Source organism: Rhinolophus ferrumequinum, chromosome 10 (assembly GCF_004115265.2).
Source record: "Rhinolophus ferrumequinum isolate MPI-CBG mRhiFer1 chromosome 10, mRhiFer1_v1.p, whole genome shotgun sequence".
NCBI lineage: Eukaryota > Metazoa > Chordata > Mammalia > Chiroptera > Rhinolophidae > Rhinolophus > Rhinolophus ferrumequinum.
Window position 1 is genome coordinate 17,574,330 of NC_046293.1, and position 20,675 is coordinate 17,595,004.

General features: G+C 38.9%; 1 protein-coding gene across 12 annotated transcripts in view; it reads right to left on the reverse strand.

The window, feature by feature from the left end:
• Positions 1-1,335: 1,335 nt before the first annotated feature.
• MYBPC1 (myosin binding protein C1) overlaps positions 1,336-20,675 on the reverse strand; it is an 83,730-nt gene continuing 64,390 nt past the window's right edge. For 4 of the 12 annotated variants that reach the window (XM_033117831.1, XM_033117837.1, XM_033117835.1 and 1 more), the window contains 8 exons: positions 18,217-18,305; positions 15,344-15,539; positions 12,748-12,887; positions 9,791-9,950; positions 8,165-8,301; positions 6,338-6,524; positions 4,594-4,652; positions 1,336-1,964 (listed from right to left, as the gene is read on the reverse strand). In XM_033117831.1, the coding sequence (XP_032973722.1) occupies positions 1,914-1,964; positions 4,594-4,652; positions 6,338-6,524; positions 8,165-8,301; positions 9,791-9,950; positions 12,748-12,887; positions 15,344-15,539; positions 18,217-18,305 (1,019 nt within the window). In that variant the 3' untranslated portion in view covers positions 1,336-1,913. Of the gene's footprint in view, positions 1,965-3,108; positions 3,152-4,593; positions 4,653-6,337; positions 6,525-8,164; positions 8,302-9,790; positions 9,951-12,747; positions 12,888-15,343; positions 15,540-18,216; positions 18,306-20,675 lie in introns of all 12 variants that reach the window. The other 8 variants (XM_033117843.1, XM_033117842.1, XM_033117840.1 and 5 more) reach the window with 6 other exon arrangements.

Here is a 20,675-nt window from a genome sequence, read left to right on the forward strand (position 1 = left end):
AGAGGAGAGGTGAGAGTGGATGGTGAAGGAGGGGAAGAGGGGATAGAGGAACGGGAACAGAGGTGGTTGGGGGCCGCCTGATCCTTCACTTTTATCGTTCATATACATAAGTGTTTAGGAGTTATGAATCAAGCTAACAGATGGTTAAGGAAGTAGCTGTATCCTGTAGTCTTCATGAAGATTCCCTCATAATGACCTGGAAGGCCAGGTTTGAATGTAAAATTATCAGATTCTTCAGCGATACTTGCCAGAATACTGTGGCCCACTGGTAGTCTCCAGTCTCTCTGCTCTTTGCATCCCAGCTCCATCCTGCACCACATCATGAAAGGTCTCAGGGACACACAGGTAGATGCCCCAGCCTCATGCACAGGCTCTAGTGACACCCCTCACACCCCAACCTCCTAGCAAACAGGTACCTCTAGACCACCCCTTGGGTCTCAGCGTGCATATACAAGCCTCTTTAGAGGCTTGAAGCCAGGAAAAAGGCCCTAACAGTGAGTGTGGGTACAGTCTATAAGAAGGAGCGGTGTGGTAAGGGTTCCAAGTAGGCACCTCCCCTTGGTTCTATGACCTCTTTGCGTTGTGTTGTGAGATACAGTTGGAGAAGGACCAGTGTGAGGCTTTTAAAAGTGCAGAAGTCGCTCTTGCGTAGGTCCAAGGTTGGGACTGAGTGGTAGAACTGTCCAGTGTTCCCACAAAGAACATCTGTAAAAGTAGCAGGTAAATAGCTGGCTATGGTCGTAGACTAGAAAGACACCAGGTCCACATTTGTCTAGCAAATTTCAGAGGCACCTGTCTTTGAGTGGACCATACTTGGATGGACCATAGCCATCTCTGCAGTCACCAGTGTAGACTGAAATGGAGAGACTTTTCTTCTCCCTGTTTTCGAGGCACCAGGAAAGATTCCAGTTGAGCTAGGACCTCAGGTAGGACCCTGTGGTGAGATGGGGTACCTTACTCTTCAATGAAATTTTCTCTACAACATCAGAAAGAGTGAAGGCAGTTGCTAAAAAGATTATGGACTTGTACAAATGTTTCTCAGCTTCTAGATTTTGAAGGTCTCCATCAACTTGAATGGATGCCATCAGCAAACCCTAAATCTATAACTGCTCTGTAGTCTGCAACAGCTCTCTGTCACTGTGACTAACTGTTTTGGCAGCAGCTGTTGTGGATTTCGCCAGGATGTCAAACCAGAGACATGCTGGAGGTCAGGCCTGACTTTGGCAGCAGGCTGGCTCCCAGTTCTGTTGTTCTCAGTTCTGTCTGAGTACACAACCCCAAACACAAAAACAAATACTATGTCATTTCATCATAAACACTTCAGATTTATTGTAGCATTTATTGGATACATTTTTCCCTTCTGTTGAGAAAACTTGTTTTGAAAGACTTGAAGAAGTCTTTTAGTGCATTCAAATGGGAAAAAGGCACAGATCCACTGGTGTTAAGCAGGGTTGTGTGAAATAAACAACTCCGCTTTGCTTAGAAAAATCTCTTAGATCAAGAGAAAGATGGGTTTTCAAGATTCTATTGTGTGTATTTTAGTTTTTTACTCTGGGAAAAAAAAAGCATTTACAGCCTATTATTTTAAGCTAAAATAAGTGCTTTTGCTTATTCTGTAGCTTGCTTTTTTTTGTAAAGTTTAATGACCAGGCACAGACAATAATGATCAAAATGCTGACTTCAAATGGGATTTTGTTTGCAATTTTTAATTAAGCAATCCGTGCAAACTTTTTTTTTTTTCTTTAACACTGGGAGGGAAAAAAAAATGGCCACACTTAGGTGCCTGGTGTTAAAACAGAAAATGTTTTCTCATTGCAACCAGATTTCAAAGCAGTGAAGTGCAGTGAGGCAGTGCCCAGGCCCTTAGTATTCCTCAGGATTGCTTGATTGCAAGTCTCGCAAATATGAATCGATTATGTTAGGAGGCACACCTTGCAACAGGAGCCTGCAGAAAGAAAGGCCACCTAGAGGGGACAAAAAAGAAACGGCAAAGTCAAAACCATCTATGTGAAAAATCACTGTAATAATACTTCTGGACTAGCAGCCTGGAAATGTGTCTACGTTCCAGTTAGTTACAAAGACTCATTCAGTCTCTACTTGGAAATCTTCTCCTGGGTTTAGTACATTTAGAATTTAAAGCACTTGGCATCTAGAAGGAAAAGCAAGTTCCTGGCAGACCCATAGCAGTTTTTTGTTCCCTCCTATTATTCAATCTTAGTTTAGATTCCTAACTGGTTGGGAGGTATGTATTGCTCTTTGAGAGGTTTTGGGATTCTCTATAGATAATTTAAGTGCTCCGAGTGAATGGCAGAATAAATGCAAACCATGTTACAGATCAGTGGGAAAAACTATTTCCTGTTTGTTAATGTTTTTTTTAATGAAGCACAAATTCTCACTCAAGCGTAGTGGAGAAAAGGGGACTACTCCTTTAACTTTGGCTATTTATACATTGTCCAAAGTGAAAACATTAGAAACATTTTGTTAAAAATACTAAAACCTACCCGATACCTTCTGAAGGTGAGACATAACTACTAAAATTTCATACTTACCTTCCATGTTTCTGAATTATTTTTAAAAAGTAAAAGTACCCTTCACAAGAGAACCCATGAAACCATAACAATTCATGGTCCTCTAGAGAAATGCTTCACTACTTGCTAATAAATTCACGTCCAGACAAAAACAGCATGCCATTTGAACATTCTTAAAACTTCTTTAATGCAAATTTGGAAAAGTCATTCTCCTTTTTTTAAAAAAAAAAAAATCAAGTCACATATTGTAGAAATGATGCCACTTATGTACATGTCCATTCCTTGATGCAAAGAGTATCAGAATGCTTGAGTATCACTCATTTTCATCTACATTAAATGCTTTAATTCATGCTCTACTGCATTCAACAACTTGCTTCATGTCAATAGGAGATTGTTGTGCTGAATAAGTACTGGCTGTTAATTTCAAGATACTGAAATACAAATAAAAACTACAAAGTTAGAAATTTTAAATAGTCTATTTTCATTGGATTACATAATGAAAATCATGCCATACTCCACAGGCTTTGTATGGCTTATGACAATCATAAGCTTCATATGCCAAAACCATATGAAAGCTTACCTTAGATGATAATATACATTCAAAAATCCTTACTGTGCTACAACTAAGGGAGAGAGAGAGAAAGAGAGAGAGAGGGAGAGAGAGAGAGAAGTTGTAAGCATTAATAAAGTGCTAAAACCAAAGTTGAGTACTTGTTGAATGAAATTATGGTCATGATTATGATGAGATGATTTCATTAATCCTTAGTCATGTGAAAGATGTAGGAACATAGAAGCGCGTGGAATGAAGGGCAGGGATCCAGTCACTTCAAAAGGATCATTAATACGTGAAACATTTATTAATATGCACAACCACTTTGCCTAAACAGGTGGCAAAGCCAATTTGATTGTACAGTGAATATTTATGGTAAGAGCTTCCAAACCATTAGCTTAAAAAAAAAAAAACCCCTACAACATATATATATTGTGTTTTTCAACAAAAGAAAAACATAGATAATAGACAAAGCATTAGTGTACATATATATATGTTGAAATTCTAAAAGGCAAAATTATCAAGTAGATAAAAATATTAGACTAGTATATTCTATGATGTGGTATTCTGAACTGATTATATATGACTGATTTAAATAAACACAAGGCTTAGACAATCAGGCTAGAAATTGACTATATGTATAATCTAAAAAACTATAAAGAACCCTAATTCTTTCCTCTTTTGAAGGCTGACATTATCTCTAGGAATTCAGAGAGCAAATATTGTAAACACAGGCATAGATCTACGTCCCTAGAGTTTACATCGGGTTGCTTACTCAGCCCCAAAGAACTTCTTAATTCACTCTTCCAAATGGAAGTGAATCATACATAAACGATACGGCTCATTGGTCGCTTAATGCATTTAGTACTGGGGCCTAGGATTTTTCTCTCCTCTTAGGTTCATGAATATATGAAATATTTTTGGTCCCATGAAAATGGGACCAAAGATAGATGGCTTACAGATATTCCTCTGGTGACTTTTTCACTGGAAAATCTTAAATATGAAAGTTTCCAAATATTGGATCTATTTTTATTTGTGACCTCTCCCCATTAAAAATGCCCAGAACACTTTTTCTATAACTTAGCAACTTAAAAATGTTCAGTTTTCTGAATTTCAACATGAATCTAAGGAAACTATACTAGGAAACTATCTTAAAGGAAGATCCTCTCTCTTGACATATGAAAAATGAAAATATTAAAGAAATACCACTGTCCTAGGTTTAGATAATCCTACATCTAAAATGAGGTCATATTCAAATGCAGCTTTCTGGATTTATTTATGGAGACCTGCAGTATGGTACTTAGTTTTCTGACAAAACTTAGTTCCTACATTACTTAATATCCTTGAATAATTTGGCCTTCCTTGTTCATGGCATAAACACTGTATGCCATGAGCTGCTAAAATATATAATTATAAAGCAAATCAGAAATCAAGCTTTACATGCAAAGTGCGATTTCATGTAAGAGGAATGGAACAGAAAGTAGAAATATCCAGTGGGATATGAATTTTTAAAACCTGTTGTTGCCCCTCCAAGAAGAATGGTTGTCCAGGGGTAATTACTCCTTGATATATCACTGTAGAATTAGAATATTTGTACCAGTATTTATTTATTCTCGATTGACATTCTTAACTTTATTTTTCACAGCTTAACTTGATTCAAGTCACCCATTATCAGATAACAATCTGATGATAAACAATCTTGGCTTTACTTTAGGACCAAAAGCTTTTACCAATATATTACAATTGATATCTTACTATGAACTTATGTACCAGAATACATTATTTATATTATTAATATTACTATATATAATGCACTATACAATTACTATAAAGAACATATCGATTTGCATAACATTATTAGCTTTCATGGAGGACCCCAAATGTTGAACCATTTATGAAATCATCATTTTATATCATTGGCAACATTCAGTTACTTACAAAGCATGCAAAAGTGGTACTAGATTTTTGTTTTTTGGATGTTGAAATATAAATACCAGCAATACCTTGGAACTAATAAGGCTAGGAGTTTAGAAACCAGATGTATTTGCAACTGTGACTTTAATCTACATTGAAAGCTAATAAACGGCTAAAATAATAACGTTTAAATTTGTAAGCACTATCTTAGTAAAGTTTGAAATTTTCCAAGAATATTGTTTTATATTTGAAAAGAAAAATAAAACAAAAAATATATTTTCCCTCACTCAATTATGAATTTACTATACTGTATTATCCGAGGATGGACAGAGATCATAAGGAAAGAATACTATTTTTTTTAAGTTATAAAAGGAAATTTTTTTCCAGAAATTTCTTTACTGTTTTATACTAAGTTTAGGACAATAAAGCATTTTTTAAACATAAATACCCTAAGCATTTACTATGTTTTTTCTAAACTAGATATTTACAAGATAATCTTTCTTTTAGATCATAATTTCTTCATTATAGAGTGTAGGAAAAAGACTTCAGTTATCACAGAAAGGCAATATAATACAATAAGAATAAGAAAAAGCACATCAGGACATGTCACCTATTATCTCATAATGGTGACTTTGACAGCTGTAGGAGTTTTCACGGTGTCCCAAAGTAGGTTTTGTCAAGAAAAACCGTCAGTATACTCGATATGAAAATTGATTAATATGACAGGTTATCCTGAGACTTTTCTACCATATTAATCCTTATATGTTTTCTTGGCTTCATTGGTTGCAAACTTCTGAAAACTACTATAAATGAAATGCATTCCTGTAAATAGAAATTCTCTAATAAGATTTTTAAAAGCAACTGGTAAAAATAAGTGTATGCTATATTCCACATGTGTAATATGGCACACTAAATTAGCAAACTTATCCATATATATTGAAAGTTTCAGAAAACAGTAAACTAATTAAAAGGGGTGTAAATTCCTTAATTGCAGTTTCATTAGATAAGTTTTTGCACTAGGCTTCTATTTATAGATGGACTATCTCACCAATATAATACCTCCTTGACTTTATTTATTCTAACCATGCATTCCACTGAAATTAATATTTCTTTCATTAACAAGAAATGCAAGATATAAAATTAAGTCTTTAAATACCCAAGAAGCCTTCACAAACAAATCAAGAGTGAATGCAAAATGGAAAAAATGTCTTCTCTCCCCAAAGGCTCTTCCCCCTTCCTCCTCCACCCCAGGACATTTTGGCAAACAATCTGGATTTTGCAGTAAGGACAATAATTGATGATTTTCTTTCATTTTATTCTATCCCCAAGATCTTGGATGTCATACCTTTCACCTCCAGTTTGCATTCGATCTCCACCGTCCCAAGGTCATTGACTGCTTTGCAGCAGTAAGTCCCTCCGTCATAGGGGCTGGGCTTGCGAATCTCCAGCGTACAGACCCCTTGGTTGCTGAACATCCTGTATCTTGGGTCATCCACAATAGCAACTTTGTTTTTCATCCAGGTGATTTTGGGCTGAAATTATATTGAAGTAAATTAGGTGAAAACATATCTGTACTTAGCATATTCATAGGCCATCAAAGTCAGTGACGGAATTTTCAAGCATGGGCATGGAAAGAAAGCACATCTAAGAATCCACTTCCACTTGAGCACTGTTTCTCTTAAACAAAATTCTACTTAGTGCTTGGCAAGAGACCAAATGAGCAGTTCTGAAGAAGCCAGCCAGGTTTGTTCAGAGGACAGCCCTGGGGCAATCCTCCCAAACAGACTCAGTTGTATTTCAATTTGATCTACAGGTCCATGCAGTTAACTTATTCAAGAGAGTACATATCGTGGGGCATTTTTTCAGAGAATCCCCATAAGGTGTCACAACCATCTGATTTTCTCCTTTTCCTGATATTCTTGCCGAATTATTTGTGGGCTGCTTATGCCTCCTCACCATTAATCTGTCCTCTGACAGCTGCTTTCATCACCATCATTCTCCAAACGGGTAATTCAAAATTTGTCATAACCTAATCACCTGGGACGGTGATTCCATTCTCCTTGACCCTTGAACTACATATAACATCACTGACTCTCCACTCCTTTTTCATATCGTCTTGTCCTTCCCTATGCAGATGCACACCCCCCGCATCCCCTCTTCCCCCTTTTATATGATTTTGCTTTTCTCGGACCCCAGAGATGATGGTTCTCTTCCTTCTTCACACCATCCTCTCCCTCCTTCCGCCTTCCAAATAGAAGCATCCATTGAGGCTCACACCTTGGTCCTTGGCGTTTTGCTCACTACCTTCTTTTAGTAATGGTATTCCTTTCTACAGCTTCCACTCCACGGGGTGGAATGTAGCACCCCATGCCTGGGGACTCCTCAACTGAGAGTCACAGCCCTGCCTGGCCTCCCTCCTGAGCTCCAGTGACCGTTTCCTCTGCCTCGGTCATTCCCACTTGGATGTACCAACATCACTTCCTATTAAACATGAATTCAGCTTCTTCTTCCCATACTCACTGGGAAGTGACTTCCCTATTTCTCTCTTTGACTTCCCTATTTCTGTTTATGGTATTTGCTGGAAAATACCACTATTTTGCACTTTTTCCAAATTCTAGGGCTTTTTCCCTCAGTGCTACAACGGGGTAGATATCTCTATGGGCAACTTTCCTAAATTTGTTCTTCTTCTCAAATGCAACACCATTAAACCTTGAAACCTTTGTAACTCTTCAGTCAGGTGCAATTTCTCCTTTCCTAGTACTCTGTACCCTTAATATAGCACATTTATAATTCTGCCTTGCAGTATAGTATTATTTGCTTTAATCTTGACGAGTGAATATTACCACCTAATTTTTCAGGTGAAACATTACTTCCATCTCCTTCCCTCTCAGTTCTTTTTAAAATACGTGGTTTGGTTTTTCCTTAGAAGATAGCATTTAACTAGTAAATAAATATAAACATTTTTACTACTACATTTAAATAGTGTACCTAATTATCCACCAACACCACCCCCCTCAAACTCCTACCATCCCCAGAAAAAGATACAAATAGCAGTTGGAGGATCAGTTTATATTATGACTTTACATTTATAATGTGGAAAATACAAAAGGAGTTTGGGGTTAATTCTTAAATTTAACTGATGTGTTTTTTTTAAAAAAATAAAACATGGTACCTTAGGATTTCCTCTCACACTGCAGTTCAGAGTGGCATTGTACCCAGCTATAGCGTAGGTGTTAACCAAAGGCTGAGTAAACATGGGCGCCTCTGTGAAATCAAAGTCTTCATACACTGGATTTTTATAGACTTTACCTTAAAAACAAGCATTAGAAATATACAAATTGGCCTGAGAATATATTATTCTTGGCATGCTCAACTCAGAATTAAAATTTCCCTCAGCTTAGAAAAACATATAGAAACATGAGTGAACACCACATGGCATTCATTCTGAAGGGTACAAATGTACAGTCAATCACACATGGGACAGAGAGCCAGAGTGGTTGTCTGAAACTGAAACAAATATTGAAAAGAATTCCGTATCTGGGTATTTTGGTCAACAATGCATTTTAATGTGAAAGTAATGAGGAAGAGCTTTAAGGAGAGTAGTTCATGAGGAAATGAAATGATAGGAATGGAATTCAGTTTCCCCCCCTTTTCGTGGGTCTCATGTGTAGCTACACTGAAGGTGTCCAAGATTAAAGGAACCCAAGCTCGAGAAGTCAATGTCTACTTTTTCCTCTCCCTGTGTTTTTAGTCAATTATATAGCTACAGCCCAGAAGTTAGAATTAAAGCTTGTTATTTTAAAAAATGTAATGACCATATCATTTTCCTCTAAAAATTTTACTTGTAAAATTAAGATTTTACTTGGACATTTTTACCAGAATTTAATAATGTGTTTATCATTTTCTTATTCTCTTTCACCACATCCTTTCTTCTTTCAGTTTTCTCCAGTGACTGAAAACCAAGTTTTCCAGATGTCCAGTTGTGACATTGTGATTTATAATAAGAAATACAAATTTGGTCTTCATCCCATTTCCAGCACAAAGCTCGGAAAATCCTTGAAATTTCCTAAGCAATGAGAGCTATAATGGTGTCTTTTGTTATGTAAATTAGGTGGCATTTGGACCCCACCCAAGGATGGGGGCTGGTTGCCAGGGGAACCAACTTTGTGATTGAGTAGAACTTTCAGTTCTACCTCAAGACCTGCAAGGAGGGGAGAGTGACTGAAGATTTAATCAATAATGGCTACATAATGAAGCCTCCATAAAACCCCAAAAAGACCTGTTAGTAGAGTTTCCGGATTGGTGAACACAGGGAGATTCTAGGAGTGTGGCTGGGCTTCGAGAGCATGGAAACTCCGTGCCCTTTTTCCATACCCTGCCCTATGCATTGCTTCCATTTAGCTATTCCTGAGTTTTAATCTTTTATAATAAACCAGTGATTGAGTAAATACAATGCTTCTCTGAGTTCCGTGAGCGGCTCTAGCAAATTAACAAAACCCGAGAAGGGGGTCATTGGAACTTCTGACTTACAGCCTGTTTGTCAGGAGCACCGGTGACCCGGACTTGCAATTGGCATCTGAAGTGGGGGTTTGGGGGACTTTCTTGTGGGATTGAACCCTTAACCTGTGGGATCTGATGTTATCTTCCGGTACATAGTATCAGAATTGAGTTGAATAGTAGGAACCCAGCTGGTGTCTGAGAATTGCTTGGTGGTGTGGGTGTGGGGGAAATGCCCCCAAACCCCCACACACTGAAATTAGGTCCAGAACCCCCTTTTACCAGTCCACTACTAACTCACCGTCCTTGGCAATCACAGCGCTTTCTTTAGTCATTGTTGCATCCTCACTGAGGCCACACATGTTTTCAGCAAAGACCCGGAAGTAATATTCATTTCCTATGACCAGTTCAGTAATGGTGGCGCTGGTTCGGTGATAATGCTCAATGACAGTGAACCATTCCTGAAAGAAAAAAAAAAACTTGAGGAAAATCATTTAAAAATACACAACTATTCCAACTGTTGCTTAGAATAAATAACAGGGATGTTTCATTAAAAGAAAAGTGGCTCCAATTTTTCCATTGATAGTAATAATAATGTACAATTAATTTGTTTAACACTTTATAATTGATTTACCTTTGACTATGTAATTTTATCTGCACTTACATGTTAGAATCATATACGCTTGATGTCAACTGTTGCCTTTATATTTTCTTCATAACCGTACAAAGTCTGTCATCTATCGACCTATTTATCTTTTGAATAACAAAATATAATGCTATTAGGTTGGTGCTAAAGTAATTGAGGTTTTTGCAATTATTTTTAACCTTTTAAACTGCAATTAATTTGCGCCAACCTAATAGAATTTTAGTGCCAACTTAGCTATTCTGAGAAAGAGATAATGCTAAATCACTAGAGAAAAATTAATATCATTCAACAAATCTGCTGAATATTATTAATATAGGTTCTTTTCCATCCATTACTCTACTTTGGTCACACTCTGTCACCTTAACCTGGCTAACTGTTCTTCACAGCACTTGCTACCTTAAATTATATTACATATTTACTATTTTACTTGTTTATTCTCTACCCCCACCCATCACTGGAATGAACACACCATGATGGTGAAGACAGACTTTTCTTCTCACGCTTTGTACCCACAGTGTCTATCACAGGACCTGGCATATAGTCGGTACTATGCACAAAATAAATGTTTATTAAATACTAGAATGAATGACTAAAGAAGCTAAAACTTGATTTTTTTCAATCTTTTCCTCGCCAAGAAATACAGTGATTTCAAAGTTTATCTTGCAACAATAGCAATTCCCATTGTACCACATATGTTTAGGACTACTGATTGAGAAAATATATTCGTTGACAAAAAGACGGTTCATAAAGGACAAGGTTTTCCTTGCAACTTTTAGGAGGCATCATTATATATGTATTTTGCATGTTTTTAAGATAGCAGAAAAATGCACTTATACCCTCCTTAATTGCCAAAGCACTCTATGCAAACTTTTATTCCAACATTTATTATATTGTTTTGTCATCTGGTTTTATGTCATTCTTCTTGCCTAGACCTAGTCTCTAAGAACAGGAGCTGACTTGTCTTTCTTCCCTTCTTTTTTCCTTTCCTTCCCTTCCCTTCTCTTCCCTTCCCTTCCCTTCCCTTCCCTTTCCTTCCCTTCCCTTCCCTTCCCTTCCTTTCCCTTCCCTTCCCTTTCCTTCTTATTCTTTTTTATCCAGCAATTAGAACAATGCTCAACACATAGTTAATGAATGAATAAATAATGTTGGCACAGATAATGTTTCTGGAAGGTATGAACGACTATAGGAATCGAAGTGAAGACGAGCATCTGTAGCCACAGTGAGACCAGGGCACAGTGATCTGGGAAGTGGACTGGGCAGAGCGAGCATCTTCTCCTCTATAGGTCTGCCCCTGCTGAAATGCAACAGAAACACAGGGGTGCAGGGGTTAGGGGTCATCTCCTATCGCCAGGCAGACCTCAGTCACAATAAGCAGCAGGAAAGTCCTGGCTCATCTGGACTTGACTAGCTATCTATGAAGATAAATGTTGGGCAAGTATGATGGGGGTGGAAGAATGGAATGCCACCTGAAGGAAACGTGGTACCTCTGGCTTCACTACTGGTATCCGGGTCAAGGTCCAAAGAAGAGCCCTCGTTGCTAAGGAAATCCAAGATATGCAGTACTTCCCTTGCAAAGTCACCCATTAATCTAGTTCTCAAGCTGTCCAGATTTAGTTGGAAGATGTTGTTCTATATAACAAATCTTGTTTTGTCATGTAACACCCACCCGGGGGAAAGAAAAGACATGCTAGAAATAGTTTATGGAAAGGTGTGGCTTGAAATCCATTCCAATTACTTAAATTGCGCTTTCCAACCCTTTTTCCTTGTTCTATTAACTCAATGTAATTTCATAATCTAAGTTCTTACTGAGATCTACTAGTGTAAATGTCTAAAGACTTCTTATTAATAGCATTCAGTATGATGTTTTACTCCTCCTATGAGAGTGAAAAATAGCTTTATGCCATTGTGTGTCCAAACATTCATTGATTCATTCATTCACTTACAGGTAGGGCAGGAGTAGAGTGTAGTGGGTGATTCTGATTCAGGAAGATGGACACCTTAACATTTAAAATCTGGAGATCATAAGCAAGTCATTTATACTCCCTGAGCCTCAGTTTCCTTGTCTATAAAATATGGGTAATAATAATTCATACTCCAACTAGGTTGCTTCTTGAACAACCTAAGCTCCTTCTCTCCTCAGGACCTTTGCACATGCTGTTCCCTTTAGAATCTTTCTTTTCTAGCTGGTGTCTTTTAGTCCACGTTATCCAACATTTAGGTCACAAGAAAAAAGAGCTGCACGGGTTGTAAATCTGAGTCAGAATCCAGAGTGAGTAAGTATTTGTAGAATGAATGAATTTATTCAATTCTATTGAGCATTGTGCCATCTGCTTTATATCATTTTAGCCTCATGATAACCAAGCAAAGCCAGTATTCTTGTCCCTTCTTTATAGATGAGGAAGGTGGGGATCAAAGAGGTGAAGTGACCGTCCATGTACAAATGGGATTCAAGTCCAATTCTCTGTGGATCCAAAGGCCTTCCCCTTTCTGCTAGGCTGTCACTTCTCCACCGCTCGCCTCGGTTCCTCATCAGACAGGACCTCCTATCTCCCCCTTTACTTATGATGAAATCTGACTTTGCAGCTGCTGAACCAGAGGAAGCCAGGCCTTACCATGCTCTTCTTGTCAGCCTTCTGGATCGTGTACCCTGTAATGGCTGCATTTCCATCATCCTTTGGTGGTGTCCACGATAGAGCAACATTCTCTCCCCACACATCCTCAATCTTCACAACTTGGGGCGGACCTGGACGGTCTATAGGATGAAATCACGGTATCACTGCGAGGTGACTTTCCTTCCCAACCAATACCTTGGTACAGGAGGATATTTTAAAACGTTCTTCCCCTCCCTGCATTTCTACCCACATTTGTTTCATCATGCTTCACTTCAAAGAATGCACTCCAGCTAAGCTTATCTGGAAACTCTTGATGTTCATATTCATGGAAATAAAATGATTTTCAAAAAACTTTAAGTGAGACCTTTAGGGGCAGGCTACTAGCACTGACTCCCAAGGCCACCCTGCCTAATTGGAAATGTAAACTGACACTGAACTTGAAATTAGAGCCCACCTGGGCTGAGAGCTCCAGCTTTTGGTGAGAGGCACTGAGACCACAGCCTTGAGACCACAGCCTGTTGCACCCAAAAGGCACCTTTAATAGGTGTGAGGAAAACTTGTTTTTAATCATGCTGCCAACTCTCCCTCCAAGATTTATTTGTATGTATCCAGTGTTTCCAGTATTATGTAACTAAAATGCATTTATGAGGAAATGAAGCCTTTCCTTACTTTACTTTCTGCAACACATGAATTTCTGTGACCCCTGACCTTCCAGGCAATTGCAGTAATGTTTAGGAAGGCCAAAGAAAACTAAGTCTTGATTGGCAGGACCCCCCAAAAAAGCATGCAGAGAGGCAGGAGGAAGGACAATTATCATATTACATATTTGGATAGTAGTTCTTAATTTTCAGAGAAAGTTCACATCTATCATCCTTCTCAGCGCAAGAATCATCCTTTCTGTCCTGAAATATTTTTCAGGTATTGAAATGCAATTGTAATTATTTTTATAGGAAATGTCAGACAGAAAAGAGCAAACTCCACTGTGCTTTCTGGTAATGTTCTTCTCTCTTTTAAATGTGCTTTACCAAGCAGTCTTCATGGGCTCAGTGAGTGGGGAAAACCACAGGGATAAGCCTCCTTTCTTTCCACCATTACTAGCAATGAGTTTCTACAACCACGGTGTTCTATCTCCTGTCTTCACCAATGTGTCCTACAGACAGCTGTCTTTTCCAGCCCAACATCCCAGCTGCACCCAGGTCCACTTCAGCTTCAAAGTCCACACTGACTTTTCAAACACTTGCTCCCTCATAGTAAATGGCATTGCTAGATTTTTACTGGCATGGCAGACACGTAAATTTGGGACTAATAAAATAATTAGAATAATAATTGTTCCTATTTATGGAACGCTTTGAGTGTGGAAGCGATGTGCCAGGCACTTATAACTACCTGGTAAAATACTCACTACATGGCCAAGCAGAAAAATAAAATGTCCTTCCCTATGTTTCAGAGGGCAGTGGTCTACAGACCCTTCCATTGGGCTTCCGTTAGAGTGGAGCCAGGCCAGATCCAAGGCACAACCTAACACTCACCCCAACTTAACAAAAATCATGAAGGGTTAGTCAGTAGGTGTGCTTAGTTTCCAGGGCGTGAATTTTCACCCATGGGACGGCTTGCCACAGGAAGTTGCTCCTCTGGTGAGAAAACCTCTAAGTTCATCAAATTTGCTGAAATATAGTAATAAAAAGGACTGGAAACAAAGCTTCTCCTAGTTCCACTCTTAAATTTATTCTTGATGTTGCAAAAATTATAGAACAGTTCAAGTGAAAGGGGTCTTCACTCTATTCCCCTAACTGGATAGAAGTAAGAACGAACCTTACCGTTTCCCAGAAAATAACACCTAGCCAGACAATCGGCTCGAATACATCTTTTGGAGCAAAAATTAATATGAGATCCGGTCTTATTTTACTATAAGACCCAGTCTTATCTAACATAATACAATATAAGACCGGGTCTTACATTAAATTTTTGCTCCAAAAGACGCATTAGCCGATTGTCCAGCTAGGTCTTATTTTTGGGGAAACATGGTATTTATCATTTGGGCAGGTAAGTATCTAGCCCTGCAGAATCAACCAATTCAATATTTATTTGTTGAACTTAGTTTATGCACATCTTCCTTACATTTAATAAAATTTCTTCATTCTCTATTAAAACTTTATTATTTGCAAATTTTAAGGGTAATAGAAATATGTTAAACTATGTCTAGAATCTGCAATGTTTTTTATGCAAGAATTCAACACAGGAAGTTGTTTCATCATTGAGGAGTTGAGAAACAGTAAGAGAGTTGAGAAACAGTAAGAGAAACAGTAAGACACTGGATTGTAAAGCAATACAGATGGTTTTCACTTAAAAGTATATACATTAATTTCCTTTAACACATATGTCCTAAATCTCCCATGATTAGTTCTTTTAGTCAGTGAAAAATTATTTTGAAATGCTAACAAGTCTTACTAATTTATTTATTGTTTAAAAAAATTCTAAAAAAAGAATTTTATATCAAGCCAGCAGAACACAAATTCTTACTCCGGCCTTAATGACAAGAACAATTAGTCCAAATACTGCTTTGACAGAATATTCTAGTTCCTTTTTCCAAACCTACCAACAATCTGGATATCAATTGATGCACTTTCCTCAAATTTTTCCACTTTGACTTGCAGATCATATTTCCCAGAGTGGCTCCTCTCCGCTTTTCTGATAAATATGATGGTATCAGTATCAGAGTTGCGGATATTTATTTGATTCTTATCAATTTCTGCACCATCCTTCTTCCAAGTTAACTCTGGTCTTGGTTTTCCCTAAACAGAAAGACAGAAAAAGTAGAGGGGCCGGGAAATCAGATTGTCTGAAAATGTTTGTCAGCTGGACAAATAATGACAGTGTCTTACACTATTCTAGGCAAGGTTGCAAAACAGCCTGGGTGTGGGCAACGGCAGCAGTAACAGTAACACTTGCTATTGCCCTGACTGTATTCTGTGTACAAGCCACTGTGTTAACTACATGAAGTTTATTATCTTCCTCAAGCTTCATGTCGAGATAGTATTATTATCCTCATTTTTTGGATAAGGAGTTAAAGGATTTGCCCAAGGCCTTACAACTAAGTGCGAGAACTAGGTTTTTCCAGCCGGGTCTCTCTAGCTCCAAAGCCTGCACAATACAGCATGTTGGGTAAGAGCATGGGTTCTGGGGCTCTGGAATCTGGATTTGGATCCTGACAACACCACTGAATAGCTGTGTGACCTTGGGCAAGTTACTTCAACTCTCTGCCTCAGTTTCCCAATCTGTAAAACGAGAACAAGGATAGTACATATCTCACAGGGTGGTTATAAAGGCTGACATTCTTAGAAAGCTTCTGTATACTACGTGTTTTATTAATATCATCTAAGTGTTAACGATTATTCACTGTACTGTGCTCTTATTTCACACTTGTCTATGATTCTTTCTCTGCTTTCTCTAGCTGCTGAAACTATTCTTTAAGAGCAGACTTGGAGAAATTATAATCTCACTCAAGGACACGAGTTTCGGTTTACTCATATGTTACAAAGGAACCTCCTAGGATTCCTGAGCACTCAGGCTCAGCCCACAGACAGGAACCAAGCATTAAATCAGTCAGGGAAGGCACCGCCTATGTACAGGCGCCTAATGTGGCTTGTTGATAGGTTGTAATAAGGAATATGCGAGACACACATCAAACCCCTGCCCACAGAGTTTGAAGAATGGTTGGCCATACTCAGACTTTTGCACAAGGAAAGTAGAGAACAATATTGTTAAAGATATGGAAAAATAGTTCCGGGTCTAATTTCCTTAAATGTACAATATGCTATTAGCTACTGGAGAAAAAAATTGAGTTGTCTGGTAACATGGAGTAAACAAAAAACACTGGATTAAGTGTCAGGAGACATAGACTGCTCTTGACACTTCCATTTACTTGCCGTGTGACCTTGGGCAAATCATTTAACTTGCCTGAATGTCAGTTTCTTCCCTTCTCTATGAGGATAAGAAAATCAGCCTTTCCTGCCTCAGCAGGTGTTTCTTAGAATTAAAGGAGAAAATGTTTATGAGAACTCTAGAGGTTACACAAATACGCAAACATGCACAGTCTCGTCACCCCCTTCCTGGCAGCTGAGCAGCCCCTGGGATGCCGTGCCTATGGGGTCCCTGTTCTCATGTTCTTTCCAACCCCAGGCCCAAGTGACAGAAACTGAATACACGGACCCCCAGGACCTGAGAACAGAGCCCTAGCGGTAGAAATGATTCAGCAGCCCCCATCCAGGGCTGCGTCTGCACCCCGAGTACCTGCCTTGTCCCAACTCCCAGTTTTATTTGAGGCTTTGGGAGGAGAGAAGTGGAAGAAACCTTGCCAAGTCATCTCCTTCCTCCTCTGCTGTGTTTACACTAACATCCTGCTTGGCTTTCATTCTGATTTCACGCACTGTGTATGTGGAAGATAACTGCCTTTTCTAAGGCGTGGGCCCGAGTGCGATGACGATGGCCTGAACGGATGGTCTAGTAAGCCTGGTTTTCATGGGTTTGAATGAACTGTGTGTGTGTGTGTGTGTGTGTGTGTGTGTGTGTGTGTGTGTGCATGCACAAATGTGTACAGGGACCTAAATTCTAATTCTAAGGCCATGCTGGGGGATATATAGCAACATGTAGTTTTTTAAACTAAAATTAATTAAGAAAAATTTAAAATTCGCACTAGTTCCTAGTTGCACATTTTAAGTGTTCAATAGCTGCATTTGGCTGGTGGCTATCATATTGCACCGCGTATACATAGAACATTTCCAACATCACAGAAAGTTCTATTAAACAGGGCTGTCCAGAGGCAAAAAAGGAGTCAGGTGAGTAAGGGTATGGCAGTGCAGAGTGTGTGTGTGTGTGTGTGTGTGTGTGTGTGTGTGTGTGGTGTCTGAAACTGATTACTGTAGTCAAAGCCTGGTTAATATTGTAAACAACAGATTCTTTTGTTGGAGCAATGATCTAACAATGCTCAGGTATTTCAGTTAGTGGCATCGAGATATCAAATTTCAGGTATCCCCCTTACTGGACTTTAGTTTGGTTTGGGGTAATTGTGGGAAGTAAGCACATGTGGTTTCCTGACTGTTAACCCTGAGAACGTGACTTGACATGAAGATCAGTTTTATAGATATACAGGACCAGAAAGAATCTTCAAGCATTTCTTGTTTGGGTATCCCCTGGGGGTTTCCTCCATGCCCCACCACGGTCCCTGGGCTTCAAACAAGACTCAATCTCATGTGTCTCATGCAGAAGAAAAATCTATGACGGTTTTCTAGATTTTTCCATTTTTATAGTAGGAGATTGTTTATCACTCCCCAAATCTCTTCCGTTCTTTACCTATCACCCTCTGAGGAGGAAACCCTGACTCATGATGAATTTAAATGCTAGAGCATCTCCCTCTACTTCTTAAACACCCCCGCACTGGAAAGGGAAAGTGAGCAACCCCTGAGTTATTACCTGATAAGGTATAACCAGGTTAACAGCTTCTCCAACTCTGCGGATATAGGTTTGCTTCAGGTGCCTTGGGATGCGAATCTTTGGAGGCTCTGAGTGAGAGGAGAATAGCACAGTTTTGTGATCAGTATCGTACACTGGAAATAGCCGTACACTGGCATACTGGCATGGTGCTCACTGGGATATCCTTACGTTTGTGTCTCGGCAGTAAAATCTTAGATGTGCCTCTAACAGATTATATATGGTAGCTTAGGTTCCAAATATTTTCTTCAAAGAGATGTTTTAACAGTGTAACACAATAAAATTTATCCTTGACCTCTTTGATTTTACTGCAACTTCCTATTTTTATTGTCATGACAAGCCTAAAGCAACTTTATAGAAAAACACCAAATTTTCTCTTGGGACCTATTTTTCATAGTTTTCAACAGTGACTATATTCTCCAATGAAGGTTCCATTAAAATGTACAGAGATGGCATTAGCTGGCAGGACTTCCCAGTCTTTTTCACCAGAAAACAAAACAAAACAAAACAAAAAAGCACCTAGCACTTACCATTGAGGTAACTCTGTTGGAATTTGATAGTAACTTTGTATGTAACTGCAGCGAAATACAGAATAGGCAGCATAATAGCCTACGGTCATTAATGTTTACCATGTATTAATTAAACACCATGAAGATAGTAGAACATGTTGCTGCACACCCATCAGAAGCAGGGAGTCAAAGGGAATGAAGTCGGTCTCATCACCTGTGTGCTCAGTATGTGACAGACACTGGGCTAAATGCTTTTCATGAAGGGACCAATTTGAATCTCACAGCCACTTTTGGGGCCAGGTGCTGCTTTTACCAAAAAAATGGAAGCACAAGACTTTAAGTAACTTGCTCTCAGTGACACAGCCTGGATGAGGACCTGGAGTCAGCCTTCAGTGCCTATGCTTCCCTAGAAGCAGGGGACCGCAGTCAGAGATTGGGGTTTACGTCCTAGATCAGACACCCCGTAGATGTGGTCTCAGGCTCCTGTGCGCTAAAATCAAGATGATGACAGCATCCAATTTGTAGGATTGTTATGAGGGTTAAATAAAGCTGTTCATGTAAAGCATTTAGCCTAATGGTTGAGCATAGTAGGTGCTCAATAAACTTTAGAGATGATGAAGATGACACAGATAACTGAATGCTGGAGCTGGAGGAGAACCTGGAGATCCTCAATTCCCTAACTTTGTATGAGGAAAAGTGATACAGGAGAGTTAGCATGTCCCTAGGTAGACAGGGAGGTCCCTGGTGGAATAAACAAAGACAGCCATATCCTAAAACTTCAGGTTTTGAAATCAGTCCTTCGTTCCAGGACATAATGTAACAAGGCCTTGAGGTTAATCATAAAATTCCTTTTGGCCTGACAAACAGAGCAGATCTGATAGATAAAGAGGGGGTTACTTTGCTAATTCCTTTAGGATGGGCAAGCAGAACAAACCTGGTAGACAGATTTCATTAGAAGGCTCCGGTTCCCTTCTTCAAACAAGTTCCCTTCTTCAAACAGCTCCCCTTCCCCAAGCAGGCAAGGGAAGGTATAAAAGTAAGAGCTTTTGCCTCAGTCAGGGGGCACCCCCATTCAGGACCCTCTACTTCTCGGGAGCTGCAACCCCTTCTCCTGCCTCTAATAAACTGTCCTCTTTTTAAAACTTTTTGCCTCTCCCTGGTCCGTGTTTCCATTCTTTGGCTTCACGAGACAAGATCCCGGCCCACACTCAGAAACTGCTAGCAGATCCAACATCACCTACATCAAAAGGAGACTCAGCAAGGTCCTGCAGCAAAGTGAACCTTATCTTAATAAGAGCTAACACACATTGAGGGCTTATTACGAGGCAAGCACTCTATGAGGCAAGCAACACGGAGTAATATATTTAATTCTCACACCTCTTGATGTGGTAAGTTACTATTATCTCCTTTTGCAGATGAAGAAATTAAGGCTCAGAAAGATCAAGTCTCGTCTGAGACCACATAGCTAGTAAATGATGGAAACAAGAGTCAACTTATCTAGACTGTCACCAGAATCTACTAAGAAAACATGCATGCTTCATGTTCTTATCCATCCATGAATGCATCCCCTAACTCACTCCCAAAATGTTTCAGGCAGTCACACTATAAGTCTGTGGCAGAACATGGTCCAGACCCAGATATCCAGGCACTGTCCCCAGTCCACTGTTCTTTCCCCTGGAGCAGTAATTCTCAAACCTTTTGGTCTCAGCACCCCACCACTCTTAAAAATTATCAAGGACTCCTCAAAAATATTTTGCTTATTTGGGCTGCAGCTGTCAATATTTACCATATTAGAAATAAAAACTGAGAAATTTTGAAATATTTAATTAATTATTCATTTAAAATAATAATCTCAATAACATTTTAATGGAAACAACCATATTTTACATTAACAAAAAATTAGTGATATGAGTAGCATTATTTCATATTTTG